At 38.1% G+C, this 15,577-nt stretch overlaps 1 protein-coding gene across 1 annotated transcript; it reads right to left on the reverse strand.

Annotated features, from left to right (window-relative positions):
* Window positions 1–52: 52 nt before the first annotated feature.
* On the reverse strand, window positions 53–4,769 carry LOC142625583 (patatin-like protein 1). Its single transcript, XM_075799225.1, has 7 exons — window positions 4,533–4,769; window positions 4,216–4,397; window positions 3,900–4,086; window positions 2,946–3,107; window positions 2,547–2,849; window positions 812–987; window positions 53–423 (listed from the first exon to the last, which is right to left on the reverse strand). Exons 1-7 carry the CDS (start codon window positions 4,674–4,676, stop codon window positions 351–353), a joined length of 1,227 nt encoding a protein of 408 aa, XP_075655340.1. The 5' UTR covers window positions 4,677–4,769; the 3' UTR covers window positions 53–350.
* Window positions 4,770–15,577: the final 10,808 nt, after the last annotated feature.

The raw sequence follows: 15,577 nt of genomic DNA on the forward strand, positions 1-15,577 counted from the left end.
TGATGTCGGAGAGAAGTGCTACTTATTGTAAATTCTTGTATTATTATTGTTTGTAATTCTTGCTTAGCGGTTAAAATATTACAAATTACCCCGTACACCCTTGGTGCGGTGGTCACTCCATAAGTATAAATGCTTGTGGGGTGTGAGAGGCAAGGGCTGGAGTTCAAGTTTCTATGAGGAAGTTTCACACATATATACACTTAAATTAGACTAGAGTAGAAATTCTATCTTAAATAAAAAAGAAAAAAATTACAAATTATTCTGATCCTTCAGTTTATGACTGAAGTAAACAACAAATCAATTTATAACTTTTATTCGTTGCATTTGTAGCATAAAAGAAACAGAGATCACTACTTTGCACCTTCGTTGCTTTGCGATTTTGAGTCTCGGAGTTTCTTCTCATCCGAAAGTGATTTGGCAAACCTGCAAGCATTGTACCCGATGCTTAGAAAATCAGTATAAGAGATGGATGCTACATGCTTGGCTGGTTTGCTTGTTTAACATTTATATATGATCAATTCAACTAGCCAAAACCTTAGGGCTCATTTGGATGGAGGGGGAAAGGAGGGGGAGTGGAGGGAAGTAGAGTAGAAGTGAATAAAAATAGGCTAATTTTGGGCAAAATCTATTCTACTCTACTCTCCCTCCCTTTTCCTCAATCCAAACAGACCTTTAGTATCAACTAAATTATGGTCAGTTCTATATGACCTTTTTCAGCTAATTGATGTCACTTTCAAGTATGAATCATGGAATATGGATCCTTAATTTATAGAAAAACTTAAAAAGGTCAACAGAAGGAAAGTGTTACCACCTTTTTAGTGCTGCCTCATTGGTTCCTCCATTTTCAATTGGTTCATAGCGACCAGTATCCAAATTTAGGCGAGTAACTGTATTCTCTAGCAACTGTTCGCCCACTTTCACTAGATTTTCCAAGTTCTTCTTCGTAGACACATCAACAGAAGACAAATTACCGTGTAGCGTATCAATCTGGTTCAGCATTCAAGAACAAAGTCACTAGTTACTCATATGGCATAGTACATGAAATTGGAAAAAGTAGTACTTCAATAAGAAAACAGAGAATTTTTTGAAAGTTTCTCCCTCTCTCTGTATTGATTGATTAGTGTGAATATCTCTATTCCAATCTATGATCAAACAAGGGCACACCTATTGTCATCGTTAATATTACTTTATCATTGATCTTAAGTTAGTGAAAGAGCGAGGTCTACTCTTTAGGGACATAGGGGAAATTCACCCATAAAAAAATAAAAAATGCTAAGACTATAATTTTTGCTACAATTTGTCATGTGGGCAAGTTGTGTTAAATAAAAGTAGTGGGTCCATTTGAGTCTAAAATTTCACCATTTACAACTCATCACATGAACAAGTCGTATCAAAAGTTATGGCTCTAACATTACTTATAAAATAGGTTAAGAAATAAAGTTGTCCATGCCAGGTAATTAAAAAAAAAAAACCATATGTTGATTGAGAAAATTGTTTTTATTTTTTTTATTTTTTTATAGGAGTAATAAGTTAAATTTTCAATCAAGTATGACTAATTGTTTGCTGACATTTGTATGTGCTCATTTTGACATTATATGCTCATTTATTTAGTAATAATGATGATGTAGAGATTATTTTTAAAGAGCATATAAAGGAACAAAGAAAATAATTAAAAGTTTATGACTTTATGACAATTTAATCTAAATATAATACCGATTCAATTGTGAAATTCAATCCCTTGCCAAATTCAAAAAGAAAAAAAGACTTCATCATTGTCAATATATGTAAAAAAAAAAAAGTTGGAATTAATTCACCCAAAAACAAATAAACAAATTCGAACCATTGGAAAAATAAATTTAATACCATACATACAGTAAACATATTTTTAGGTATTGAGATTATTTGTGGGTTCCAGTTAGTTCAACTAATAAAGTCTTTAATAGCTGAATAAGAAATCTAAAGTTCAATCTCAGACTATTTTATATATCAATGAACAATCTAGGAAGGCCATATTATGTATTGGCTACAGGGAATGTAAAAACCATAAAATTTACAAGGGTGTTTTTCAAAACTCTCAGGGGTAGGCAGGAGGGTCAACGTGGCTCGGCCACTAACTAAATTATTATTATTATTATTATTATTATTATTATTATGTTCATATTCTTCTTATTGGAGTGTATATTACTTCACAGACTTGCTATAAATTTTGTACTTTAGTTAATTCTTAATTGGCTTGGTTGCCCGTCTAGCTATCACCTATACACCCTTTCCCTGTCAAGGATTTAATCCTCTCTTGGAATTTTTGTCCCTATTGAATAAATGTCATGGATTTTTTTTGTTAATAATCGCCACCAAGAAGCAAAATGCACTTGTTCAACTAAATACGAAAGGAATAATTCTATCCTCGTCGCAAGATATCATTCACACAAACTATAATATTCACCATTGATTTTAATTTCAAGATTAAAAATAATGGTTTTTGTGAGCCTGAGTTTGCAACAATGGCATTATTATTCATGCAAGAGAGAATATAAATGCTGACTTACATCTATTCGAAGGTAGTTATTTTCAGAATGAAGAGCTTGAAAAACCACACAATTGTGGTAATCAACCATATCCTTGCTTGAATCACTGTAACAATCTATCAATGGACTGTCCCCATTGTCATATAACCAAGATATCACACCCCACTTTGAAGCAGTTTTAGAATTGTATTTTTGTTCACTTGTGTTTGAGCCCGTCCCTATTGAGATCACAAGCAAACGATCATAGGCCATGGGCTTAATTGGCAAGAAATCTGGATTCTTGTTAATAATCTGTTTGGTCACTTCACTGATAGCGATCAGTGTCTTGACTCAGCACAACACTGAGAATATTAGTTTCCTGATTGATAAATAATTATGCAGGAATTTGATTCTTGTCCCAAAAAAAAAAAAAAAATTTACCGGATTATTGGCAGTCACACCACCATCAACAAGGTTGAAATCTCGCACGCTTCCATGTCTATCTTGGTTACTAAAATAGTAGGCAGGAAAAAAAGTTGGGGCTGCTGAGGTGCCTATACATATGTCTGATAATGCAGCGTCTAAGATTGGATGGTTTGTCAACTGCATGAAACTTTTGCAATTCTATCAGTTTGCGTACAAGGATTTGAAGGAAGAAATAATTTAGATTTAAATTTAAAGTAGTGCTAGAAGAGGTTTGAAATATGCACATATTGTTTATTTTAATTTTAATGCAGAGAGTGCTAATGACTCTTAGGTCTTTATTTTTAGTGTATCCAATAGAGATTTGTAAGGGTCAAATCTTTCCTCTATAATTAAAATGTTGAAAATAAAATCATGAACAAAATGATCCCTTTAAAATATGTGTAATTGAAACGAAAGAAAATTTTTTTATACGCTCGTTTTACGTACTTCATACACACTCTTTTGAAATCGTGTTTAAAATTGTGAAATTATGTTTCAAAACATGAATAACAAATTTAATTGAAATCGTGTTTTCGGTTCATATGGCAAATTGACAATATGTGTATATTAATTGATGAGTGTATGATAAGAATGTAATTATCATTACCCTTAAAATTATTAGGTAGAACATGGTGCAATGGTATTTCAAATTCACCTTAACTTTTTTTTTTTTAATAGGTCTGGATAACTTCTAAAAACTATGCCCTTTGCTAAAACTTCAGTGAAGCAATTTGTAGAAGGGATTACGACGCAATAAACAACTATAATGGTTGAAGTCTTCAGTAAAGCAATTTGTTGAAGGGATTACGACGCAATAACCAACTATAATGGTTGAAGTCTTTTCTTAACATGCTAAGCAATAAACAATAAACACAACAAGAAACCATTAATAAGACAATCAAACAAACAAAACATAGAAACCACCACAACCTGAAATGAGGAAAAAATAGTGGGCTGAAGTTTCTTGATGTCAAATGTTGGAACGACTAGATTTGTCAAGGTTTGGTGAAACTTCGTGTCCCCTAATTCCTTTCTTATGAGCTTGTGAAGATACTTTCCATCATATTTGGGTCCCGTTAAAATTTTCACTAGATTCACAGCTGACGCAAATATTCCACTGTGTTCACGAAAACCCAAGAGCAAAACATCCTTGGTCAATATATATAAATATGATTTGCATGGTACAAAACTTTGACCTATATACTAATTAGCACAATATGAATGAATAATCCATTTCAAAATTTACCTTGCCTGCGGGAAGATTTTGGGAGAGTTCTCAAGGTAAAATGGTACGATATCTTTGGCAGCAAATAAAGGTCGATTATTTTCATTTGGTGCTACTAACATGCCTGCAATGAGACCGCCTGTACTTGTCCCAGCAACTACATCAAAGTAATCGGCAAGCCTTACTTCCTTGCCATCTAGCTCCTACGACCACAAAACCCATTGAGTTACTTGATTGGAACCAAATATACAATAAGCCTTCATGGTCTTAGAATTTCTCAAATGTACTAACTTGGGAAATTCCATGAAGTAATTCCATGAATTCTTAAGAAATATTACCTGAAGTTGAGACTCGAGGTAAGCAAGAATGACTCCAGGAATGATCCCTCTAACACCTCCTCCATCAATACTAAGAATTGTAACCAAATTTCCATGTGATGGAGGTTGAATTTTGAAGGATGATGATGATGCAGTTTTGTCCATTACTAATTTGTTGAAGTTTGGAGACAATATTCGTAGAAAAGGAGTTTGTATGATAAAAAAAATGCGAAGGATATTTGCTTGAGGCAAGAAAACGAAGAGCTTATGGAAGTTTGTCACCCCAAGTAGTAAAGTATATATAATGTAATGCTTGTTTGAGTGTACATCGTTTCGTCTGTTTAATTGGTTTACGACTTTTGACCTGAATGCAACTGTGATAATGAAGGATTCAGATCCTCTAGAGTTCCTTGGTACTCTACCAAGTAGAGTTCATTAAATCCTAACCACTCTTTAATGATTTAATGGTTTAGATTCTGCAATGTCAACATTTCATTAATAATATTCTTAAAATAATAAAATAATGTTGTAAACAAAACAATTAAGATGATTGTTAATGAAATGCTGACATGGCAGAATCTAGACCATTAAATCATTAAAGAGTGGTTAGGATTTAATGAACTCTACTTGGTAGAGTACCCTAGGAACTCTAGAAGATCTGAATCCGATAATGAGAGCCTGAGGCTGCTGTGATTCAATTTCTTGTTACCATTATTAGTACGTAGTTTGTTTAGTCAAAACAAAACCCTAAGTAAACAAAAAGGAAAATCCAGCTGACTTTGTCTCAGTCTCTCAGAGATCGACGAGAGGTTGCTGCTGAATGCTGAAGCTTTGATCTGGTTTGATTTTGGGTTTTGAAATTCTTGGTAAGGAAAATTGTCTCACATGGATACGTATATACTCTGGTATATCCATGACACAGTAATTAACATAGAGAAATATTTTCTCATGTGAACGTAAATAATCCTCTCGTGTGGTCTTATAGCTAGGCCTACGTACTTGCCTAGGCCTTGTAATCACTGACCACATACGTTGTTTTCTTTAATAATCCTCTCGTGTGGTCTTATAGCTAGGCCTACGTACGCGCCTAGGCCTTGTAATCACTGACCACATCTTTGTACATTTTAGAGGCAAAGTCAAATTGAGTGCCAGGGCCGTAACTAGGACTTAGAGTAAGGGGCAAAAGTATAAATTTTTTTTTTTAAACTCTAAGTAAATATTTATTTAAAAGAGAAATGTTATGTTCACAATATTATCACTATATTTTTATAAAAAATTGTAAGTGGTAAGTTATTATTGGTTGTTATGAGTGAGCAAAAAAGTAATTTAAGTTGTAAATTCAAATTAGAACTAATAACAACTTATTGCATGTGATTTGTTGTGAAAATGTTGTAGACGTAACACTTCTCAATTTATAAAGTTAAGTTTTTTTTTTTTTACTTTTTTTTTGGTGTCTAGTGTGTTGTCAAATGTGCGTAGGTGTTCATTTAGACTAGTTAGAATTGACTTAGGAATTTTTTTTTTTTTAATTTTTTTTTGTCTGTCTTGTATGGGTTTGTTTTGGGGTGTTGTTTGGGTTTAAGTTTGTTATTGGTAAATTTTGTTCTTAAGCTTGTTAAATTTATTTCAAATTTTAGATCAATAAAATTTTGTATAGCCTTTAAAAAGATCAATAATATTGTTAAGAGTGAAAAGTGCAAATTTATTGAAACAAATTGCTAAAATTAATACACACACACATATATATATACACACTAAAAAAATTTTGAAAAAATTGAGGGAGGCCACTGCCCCCCTAGTCCAACTATAGTTCCGTCACTGTTACTAGCTCTAAGTTATTTTCTTCTTTGACATCTTGTCCCGTAAGTCTAATGACAACATAATTCACAACTATTTTAAGTGATATGTTGTTAATGGTGAATAATAAAATTGTGTCAATGATGAACTCATATAAAAATTAATAATAATCTGTCACCTTAATAATTGTGAAATTTGTTGTGAAAATTATTATGTTTGTAAAATTATCCATAATATATATTTGACATCAATTGTGAGCTAGGCCATGTTTGAAATCACTGTTCCTTCATGCTTGCAATAGCCTCTCATTGGTCCTTTGAAATGCATGCTCATGTATGTTTTAGTGTGTGTGTCTATATATATATATAGTTTCAAATAGTGGCTTAGCATTTCACTACATTCCTTATTCTCTCACGCATTTATGGTACTCCCGGAGTATTCAATAATTTTCCTCTTAGGCATAAATAGAACGGTCAGGCTATTATTTTATTAATGACAAAAGCATTGATTTGCGAATTTATATGTGTGGCTTTAGGGTCCGTTTGAGATTTGTTTATTTTGCTGAAATTGAAATTTTTTTGCTGAAAGTACTGTAGATAAATGTAAAATTCTGAAATAGTACAGTGCAACCTATGAATAGTACCAAAAAATATAGTGAGACTGTGAGACTTATGAATAATAGCAAAAATAAGCTGAATAATAAAATAAGTTGGCAAAAATAATTTTTCATATATATGTTCTAATAAAAATCCTCATATATATCTTCATTCTTATTGTTCTACTTTATTTTCCATCAATTTCCTTATAAAATACTTAAGTTCATAAAAACACATAACATATATTGTAATTTGTTGAGTGTAAAGTGGAATATAAAGAGTGAGCCTGAGACTTGTTATTCGGTTTAATCAACATAAAACCATTCTCTTCTCAAAACAACAACAACAAAACATGAAGCTATCTCATTCTTCCGGGATTATATATTTAACTCAACATAAATTAAATTAATATCCTTACTTATCAGCTAACAAGGTTAAAAATTCCCGTCATGCCTAAGATGGAATATTAAAGAGAACTTATCATGTTCATAAACTCTAATACATTTTTTTTTAAGTTGTTAGAAAAAAATTTAACACACTCTAATGTGGCATTTGGTATGGGAGAATCACATTACTCTTGGCATCCAGATTACTAGGAATGTGATTCTTAGGAATCATATTTTTAGGAATCATATTCCTAAAAATGTAGCTATTCCTATGTTTGGTTTCATTAGAAATATCTTAAGATTCCTAGGAATGTGAAATGATAATGTTTGGTTTATTCCCAGGAATCTTAAATGAATTATTTATTTTTCCTATTCTATCTTTAGATTTGAATGTGAACTACCAAGTCCTTAAAAAAAATCTTCCTTTAAATAAATAATGAAAAACCAAATATAAACTATTAATTATGAAAAATTCATTAAAATTATAGTCTAACATTTCAAAATGACAGGTACAATACAAAAATAACTATTTAAATTCTCAAATGCTTTTATTCTTTATAATAATTTTAAAAGAGTTTAATCCATAATAATTTGTTTTATATTTTATTTTAATTGCTTAAATGATAATGAAAAGGGTTAAAATTGTCAATTTAAAAAATACAATTTCTTTTAAGTTTGGGACTCTGGATTCTCACCTGTTTTAAAGGGAATCCACATTCCTACTGAGAGGGGAATCCACATTCTCCTGGCATCTGATTCCTTAGCATGATTTGCAACCAAACATAGGAATCTTTAAACATTCCTGAGAATTCTAAAACATTATCCCATACCAAACGTCACATAAGAAATACCAGTTGGACTCGAAAATTCTTGACTCGAAAATTCCATTTGTTACACATCAATATATCAAATTTATTAGTCATAAGTGAATAGAAAAGGGATAAAAGAGGTAGATTGCTAAAATATTGTTGGAGTCTTTTTTTAAAAGGCAGCAATAGGAAGCCACCTATGCCAAATAGCCAACAGTTTTTTAGAAGGGGTTTCAATTAGTTTAATTGATAAAATCTCTTATCGTCAAATAAGAGATATGTGGTCTAAATTTGTGCTTATACTAATTGTAAGTGCACAATTGCACTTGGACCCAAAGACAATCACGGACTCAGGCCCAATGAGCCTTAAACAATAAGATTTGTAGAGTGTGGGCTTTAAACCTATGTTAGAAACGCTGGGATCTTGATAGCAGGCTTTTATAAGCAAACACAAGTAAATAAAGAACGATAATGACAAATGGGTCTCCTCGGACTCAAGCCGAGGACTATTTCTTTATTATTTCTCTTTCTTCCTTCAAAATTACAAGTTCTTAATTTCTTTCTTAGTTTTCCGATCCCCCTTTTCTTTGGCCTTTACCCCCCTTTTATACTGCCTTCCCTGATACTTTTTGAACAGTGACTAGAAGTTTCCACCTCACTGTTCAGGGGTCACCTCCTCATTAATGCGGCCAGGGAGGTAGGTGCAGAGCCTTTAATGCGGAGGTGGCAGCCTTTATTCTTGATATTTTCTTTAATACTGGTGCATCTAGAAGATTCAGGATGTCCCCTTTTAACCACTGGTCTCTCCAGAGCTGTACTTTGACCTTCATAATAAAATTTTGAGTTCTCTTGGATCTGTCCGAGGTGAAACTCTCCCTCGGCTGCATCCTCGGACCCTCAGCGTATGGGCCGACTCATAGAGTTTGATCCTGGAGCAGGTCGGCCCTCTACATTACAGCCCAAAGGCCCATATGCCCACTTGGGTCCTTTTACTCCCCACAATAGCCCCTCAAAACTCTAATTTTCAATATCCGAGGAGAAAATTAGGGTTTTGATCCGATGAGAACTAACTCTGCTTACTATGTGAATGATTGCACGTGTGGAAATCGTTTCGCGTTCCAGAAAACGCCACTTGGCGGTTTTATCTTCAGAAAATGCGCGCATTTATTACTATGAATTACACCTTGTCCCCCACGTTCAACGGTGAGATGTACATCCAACGGTCCTCGTTATTTCACGAAAAATTGGGCGGGACAAATATAATTTCGAGGCCGCTTTCCGCACACCATGACGCTTCGGGAACCTACACCTTCATTTAATTCATCAGGGACTAATCCCATCAAAACATCAGTAAACATACTTTACCCGCAGAAAACCGTGGAACTCTGCACAACTTGAGATTCGTAAGTTTTTGGTTCTCCTTTTCTTAACCCTTTCTCCTCGGATCTTGTCCTCGGCTATACTTGTAGATTTTTTCCCTTTTAGAGTTTAGTCTTTCGCCCCTCTCTGATGGGAAGATTTAAATGTCTAGTTGATACCGCCGCTGGAATGGAAGGCTTCAGAGCCAAGTATCACATTCCCGGCGATGTAGGTTTAAAATATTGCCCGGCGGAAGCCGTGGCCGGCTCTAGAAAGGAGGGAGAGGTTATCATCCCAATAATAGCCTTTGTAGAGGGTGGGATGACCCTCCCAATGAAGCCTGTAACTAGGGAGTACCTTCGCAACCACCGGTTATGTCCCGATCAGTGCCTCCCAAACGTTTTTAGAGTTTTTGGTAGCATCGATGCTCTAAACGAGCAAATGGGTCTAAACCTCACCTGGCACGATGTCGTCTTTCTGTACGAGTCCCATAAACTCTCCAACATAGGTTACTACATTAAATCCCGCTCCAGCGTTGTTAGGTTAATCTCCTGTCTGCCCAAATCCAACAAAGGCATGAAGGATGACTACCTGATCGTCTCTGGGAACTGGCACGACGGCCTCCACTGCCCAGTTGAGTGGGGAGATCCAGGTGCGACACCTTAGGATTAGCCTCCCCCCCCGCACAAACTCCTCTAATACTTACAAAAATACGCATTCACATTTATTCACGTTTATTTAGGTTTATTATATGTTGTGTGAATCTGACCATGTTCGTTTGATTTGGTGTCTTCCTTCGCAGATAAGCGACACGTGCGCCCACGCTTAAGCCACTGCAACGTTGCAGATCTCAACCGAGTACTGCGCTCCGAGGTGTTTGTTAGCGAGGACCTACAACTCAGAGCTGCTCATCTGATTCTAGGGTACACTCCCATTTCTTCGGACTTCCAGGAGATAGAAAACGCCATAGTCGCCGGTGACCGAAGGCGAAGGAAGATAAACGTAGCCCGGCCCCACTTTTTGGACGACCACGATCTCCTTGACGCCCCTCACACCGTTTTATACGGACAACCCATAGCGGCAATCCCCCTCGCCGTGCACTCACAGGCAACCGTTGTTCCAGAAGAGCAGGTGTCTTCTTCACACACGTTAGACGAGGAGATAGAACAGTTCCAACTTGAAGACACCGAGAGACCTCGAGGGAACCAGTTCGTCATACTCTCTGACGAGGAAGAAGAAGCCACTGAGGCTTCTGGAATTGCTGGGTTAGTCGTTGCCCAACCAGAAGACGAATCCGAGGAGGATATGGACAGGATGAAGGGTCTCTTAACTAATAGAGCTGCAAAGGTTGTTGAGAGAAAGACGGGGGGGTCCCAAGCTCTTTCATCCTTGCCACCTCCCCCTCCTCCAGCTGAGCCAAAACTTCCAGCCGAGGATCCCAAAAAGAAAAGAAAGGGGGAGGTCGAGGGGACAGGCGGTAAGGAACCAAAGAAACCGCGACAACAACCGCCAACCGTTCAGCAGCAGAAGCTGGATAAAGGCAAAGGCAGGGCCCGCTCAGTTAAAAGCGGGGAGATCAGGGACGAGGCCGAAGTGCGCCGAGCGTCGGTCACCTGGTCCCCTGACTTAAGATTGGATGGTGCACCCATCTCCTGCCAATCCAGTATAAGGGCGGTTCAACAAGGCCATGCCCACCACTTGGCCGAAGTGTTGGAGCGCCCTCTTCTGCTACCCAAGGACATGGAAACCTTGGAAAAAATGAGCCAGCCACAACTATTCCTCTCTTTAAAAAGGGATTTAGCGCTGGTAAGTTTAACCCTTTTAGGAAGATTCCACTTTTAACAATATCAGATTATTCATAAGTGTCTTGCTATATCTGACTTCCTCGCACTTTATTGCAGGCCATTCAGGAAGTCTTCGTAGCCGAGAAATTTATAGAAGACACTCGGAAGAAGGCCAGAACTGAGCTTGAAATCAGGCTGGAGACTGAGAAGTCCTTGGGCACAGCCCTTGCTGAAAATGAGAAGCTTTCCTCGGAGGTGGTTGAGCTAAAGAGAGAGAAAAATGGGGCCGAGGCGAACCTGAAGACCATGAAGACCCAGATAGAAAGGCAGCACAAGCTTCTTCGTGAAAAAGATGACGAGCTCTCCCAAGTCCAAAGGGAGCGCTCGGATTTGGAGAAGGAACTTGCGCGAATGAAGGAGGAAGCCGGCGCATTCCATCGTTCTCTAGAAGCCGCCAAGCAGGTGAGTTATGAAGAAGGGGTAGCGGTCACCGAGGAGCAACTGACAGAAGCCTTTGCGGCCTTGTGCCGGGAGTACTGTCAAAAGGTCTGGGGGGAAGCTCTGAATGTAGCAGGAGTTCCTCTATCCTCGGATCTGAGGAAGTCCGAGAATATTCGGCTTCCCCTGGAGATACAGGAGATTGAAGAGGCTCCTGCTGCTACTCCTACCCCTGAAACAACTCTTCCTGCTCTTCCTCCCATGGTCCCAAAGCTAATTCCAGATCCTACAGAACCTTCGGGTTCCAATAAAGAAAAGGAAGGAGACGGGGATGCCGAGAAGGACCTGAGCCAGAATGTGGAGTCCAACGTCCCTCCAACAAAGGCAGCAGACAAAGGAAAGCAAGTGCTGTCTCCCTTTGAGCTGGAGTTGAGAAAGACCGAGGCCACCAGCACTTCTCAGCAAGACCCCCCTCCAAAAGCTTAGGACCTAGCTTAGGACTTCTCTTTTTTCCATATTTGAATTAAATATGTAATGTATATTTGAATGATTAATGAAGAACAGTTTCATTTAATTTTTCTTCGTGTTGTATCCGTTTTTACTTTATTCTTTTTGTACTTGTCGCAAAAGTTTCCCATTAGTACATAGATAAAAAAAAAAATAGTCAGAGTAAACAAATCTAACTCCAAGGATTGCACAATCATAACCTCCACGCAGTCATGCGCATGTTTTAGTATTAAAAACTTAACAGCAGATGACATGGTTGAGATATTTTAAACCATGCCTTGGTTAAAAAAGAGAAGACCTCATATAACGATTAAACCCTTATAATGCGTGGTATTGTTTTCAGTAGGATGTAAGATCCGAGGACCATTCCTTATATAAATTTGCTTAACGCTTAAAGATATAGAACTTAAGATCCGAGTTAATGACCAGTAAGGCACTAATTTCCAGGCGCAATAAGAAATTAACTTTAATCAAGTTTGTGGTCCGAGGACAAGACTTAACAAATTTCCTATTTGATTCTTAAGATCAATAAGTTTAAATGTCAATTTTCCCAAAGTAGGAGGTCCGAGGACCTGGCATAACTAAGGTTCTGTTTAATAAGTGACAAGATATCAATTTCCATAAGGTTTGTGGTCCGAGGACGACACTTAACCAAGTTTCTGTTTGATTCTTAAGAACAGTAGCCTCAAATGTTAATTTCCCCAAAGTAGGAGGTCCGAGGACCCGGCATAACTAAGGTTCTGTTTAATAAGTGACAAGATATCAATTTCCACAAGGTTTGTGGTCCGAGGATGACACTTAACCAAGTTTCTGTTTGATTCTTAAGAACAGTAGCCTCAAATGTTAATTTCTCCAAAGTAGGAGGTCCGAGGACCCGGCATAACTAAGGTTCTGTTTAACAAGTGACAAGATATCAATTTCCACAAGGTTTGTGGTCCGAGGACGACACTTAACCAAGTTTCTGTTTGATTCTTAAGAACAGTAGCCTCAAATGTTAATTTCCCCAAAGTAGGAGGTTCGAGGACCCGGCATAACTAAGGTTCTGTTTAACAAGTGACAAGATATCAATTTCCACAAGGTTTGTGGTCCGAGGACGACACTTAACCAAGTTTCTGTTTGATTCTTAAGAACAGTAGCCTCAAATGTTAATTTCTCCAAAGTAGGAAATTTGAGGACCCGGCATAACTAAGGTTCTGTTTAACAAGTGACAAGATATCAATTTCCACAAGGTTTGTGGTCCGAGGACGACACTTAACCAAGTTTCTGTTTGATTCTTAAGAACAGTAGCCTCAAATGTTAATTTCCCCAAAGTAGGAGGTCCGAGGACCCGGCATAACTAAGGTTCTGTTTAACAAATGACAAGATATCAATTTCCACAAGGTTTGTGGTCCGAGGACAACACTTAACCAAGTTTCTGTTTGATTCTTAAGAACAGTAGCCTCAAATGTTAATTTCCCCAAAGTAGGAGGTCCGAGGACCCGGCATAACTAAGGTTCCGTTTAACAAGTGACAAGATATCAATTTCCACAAGGTTTGTGGTCCGAGGACGACACTTAACCAAGTTTCTGTTTGATTCTTAAGAACAGTAGCCTCAAATGTTAATTTCTCCAAAGTAGGAGGTCCGAGGACCCGGCATAACTAAGGTTCTGTTTAACAAATGACAAGATATCAATTTTCACAAGGTTTGTGGTCCGAGGACGACACTTAACCAAGTTTCTGTTTGATTCTTAAGAACAGTAGCCTCAAATGTTAATTTCCCCAAAGTAGGAGGTCCGAGGACACGACATAACTAAGGTTCTGTTTAATAAGTGACAAGATATCAATTTCCACAAGGTTTGTGGTCCGAGGACGACACTTATCCAAGTTTCTGTTTGATTCTTAAGAACAGTAGCTGCAGGTGTCAGGGGTACTCATAACTTTGAAATATTAACTGACAAAAACCCCTTTTATTAATAATAATACCTTCTAAGATTATTTACATTCCACGGGCGTGGTACAATTCTTTCGTCTAGGTCAGCTAGCCGATATGACCCTATGCCTGCTACTGAAATAATGCGATAGGGGCCTTCCCAGTTGGGTCCCAGCTTACCCCAAGCTGGGTTCTTAGAAGTGCCTACAACTTTCCTTAGTACAAGATCACCAGGTGCAAGTGGTCTTAGCTTCACGTGGGCGTCATATCCCCGTTTTAGCTTCTGTTGATAATAAGCCATTTGGACCATAGCTGCCTCGCGTCGTTCCTCGAGTAAATCAAGACCTTTCTCCAGGAGTCCATTGTTATTCTCCGGGCTAAAAGAGCTCGTCTTTAGGGTGGGAAAACCAGATTCCAGAGGTATCATCGCCTCGGCTCCATAAGTCATAGAGAATGGCGTTTCTCCCGTGGACCTGCGCGGTGTGGTTCGATACGTCCATAGAACATGAGGGAGCTCTTCTACCCATCTGCCCTTCGCATCGTCCAACCTTTTCTTAAGCCCACTGACTATGACCTTGTTAACGGCATCGGCTTGCCCATTTTCCTGAGGATATGCTGGGGTGGAGTATCTGTTTATGATACCCATGTCACCACAATATTGCCTAAAGGCCTTGCTGTCAAATTGAACGCCATTGTCGGAGATAAGTGTGTGTGGTATACCGAATCTAGTGACAATATTTTTCCAGACAAACTTCTTGGAATCAATATCCCTGATATTTGCTAAGGGCTCGGCCTCAACCCATTTGGTGAAATAGTCTATTCCCACAAGGAGCCATCTTTTATTTCCTGCTGCTCTTGGAAATGGCCCCACTATGTCCAATCCCCATTGCGCAAAAGGCCAAGAACTGGAGAGAGGGTTAAAAACCCCACCAGGTTGATGAATATTAGGGGCGAACCTCTGGCATTGATCACATTTTCTAGCATAGTCCTGGGCCTCTCTCTGCATGTTGGGCCACCAATAACCCTGAGTTAGAGCTCTGTGGGCTAAGGATCTTCCCCCAGTGTAGCTCCCACAAATTCCCTCATGCAGTTCCTCCAGTAACGCTTCCGTTGATTCAGGGTGCACACACAACAAGTACGGTCCTGAAAATGATCGTTTATACAGCTTCCGATCCTCGGATAGCCAAAAACGTGGCGCCTTTCGACGCACCTTCTCCGCTTCAGACTTGTCCTCAGGGAGGATGTCGTTCTTAAGAAAAGATACGACTGGGTCCATCCAACTAGGTCCAAACCTTATTAGATGGACGCGAGCCGCCCTGGCGGGGATAAGAGTTGGCTCCAGCAGATCCTCCACAAGGATAATCCTGGGCAAGTCCTGAGCCGAGGACGTTGCTAACGTAGCCAAGGAATCGGCATGAGTGTTCCCACTCCTAGGGATGTGAGCTAAGACAAAGGAGTCAAACTCTGCTTGCTGACGCTTG

Source organism: Castanea sativa, chromosome 2 (genome assembly GCF_040712315.1).
Source record: "Castanea sativa cultivar Marrone di Chiusa Pesio chromosome 2, ASM4071231v1".
In the NCBI taxonomy this organism is placed as follows: domain Eukaryota; kingdom Viridiplantae; phylum Streptophyta; class Magnoliopsida; order Fagales; family Fagaceae; genus Castanea; species Castanea sativa.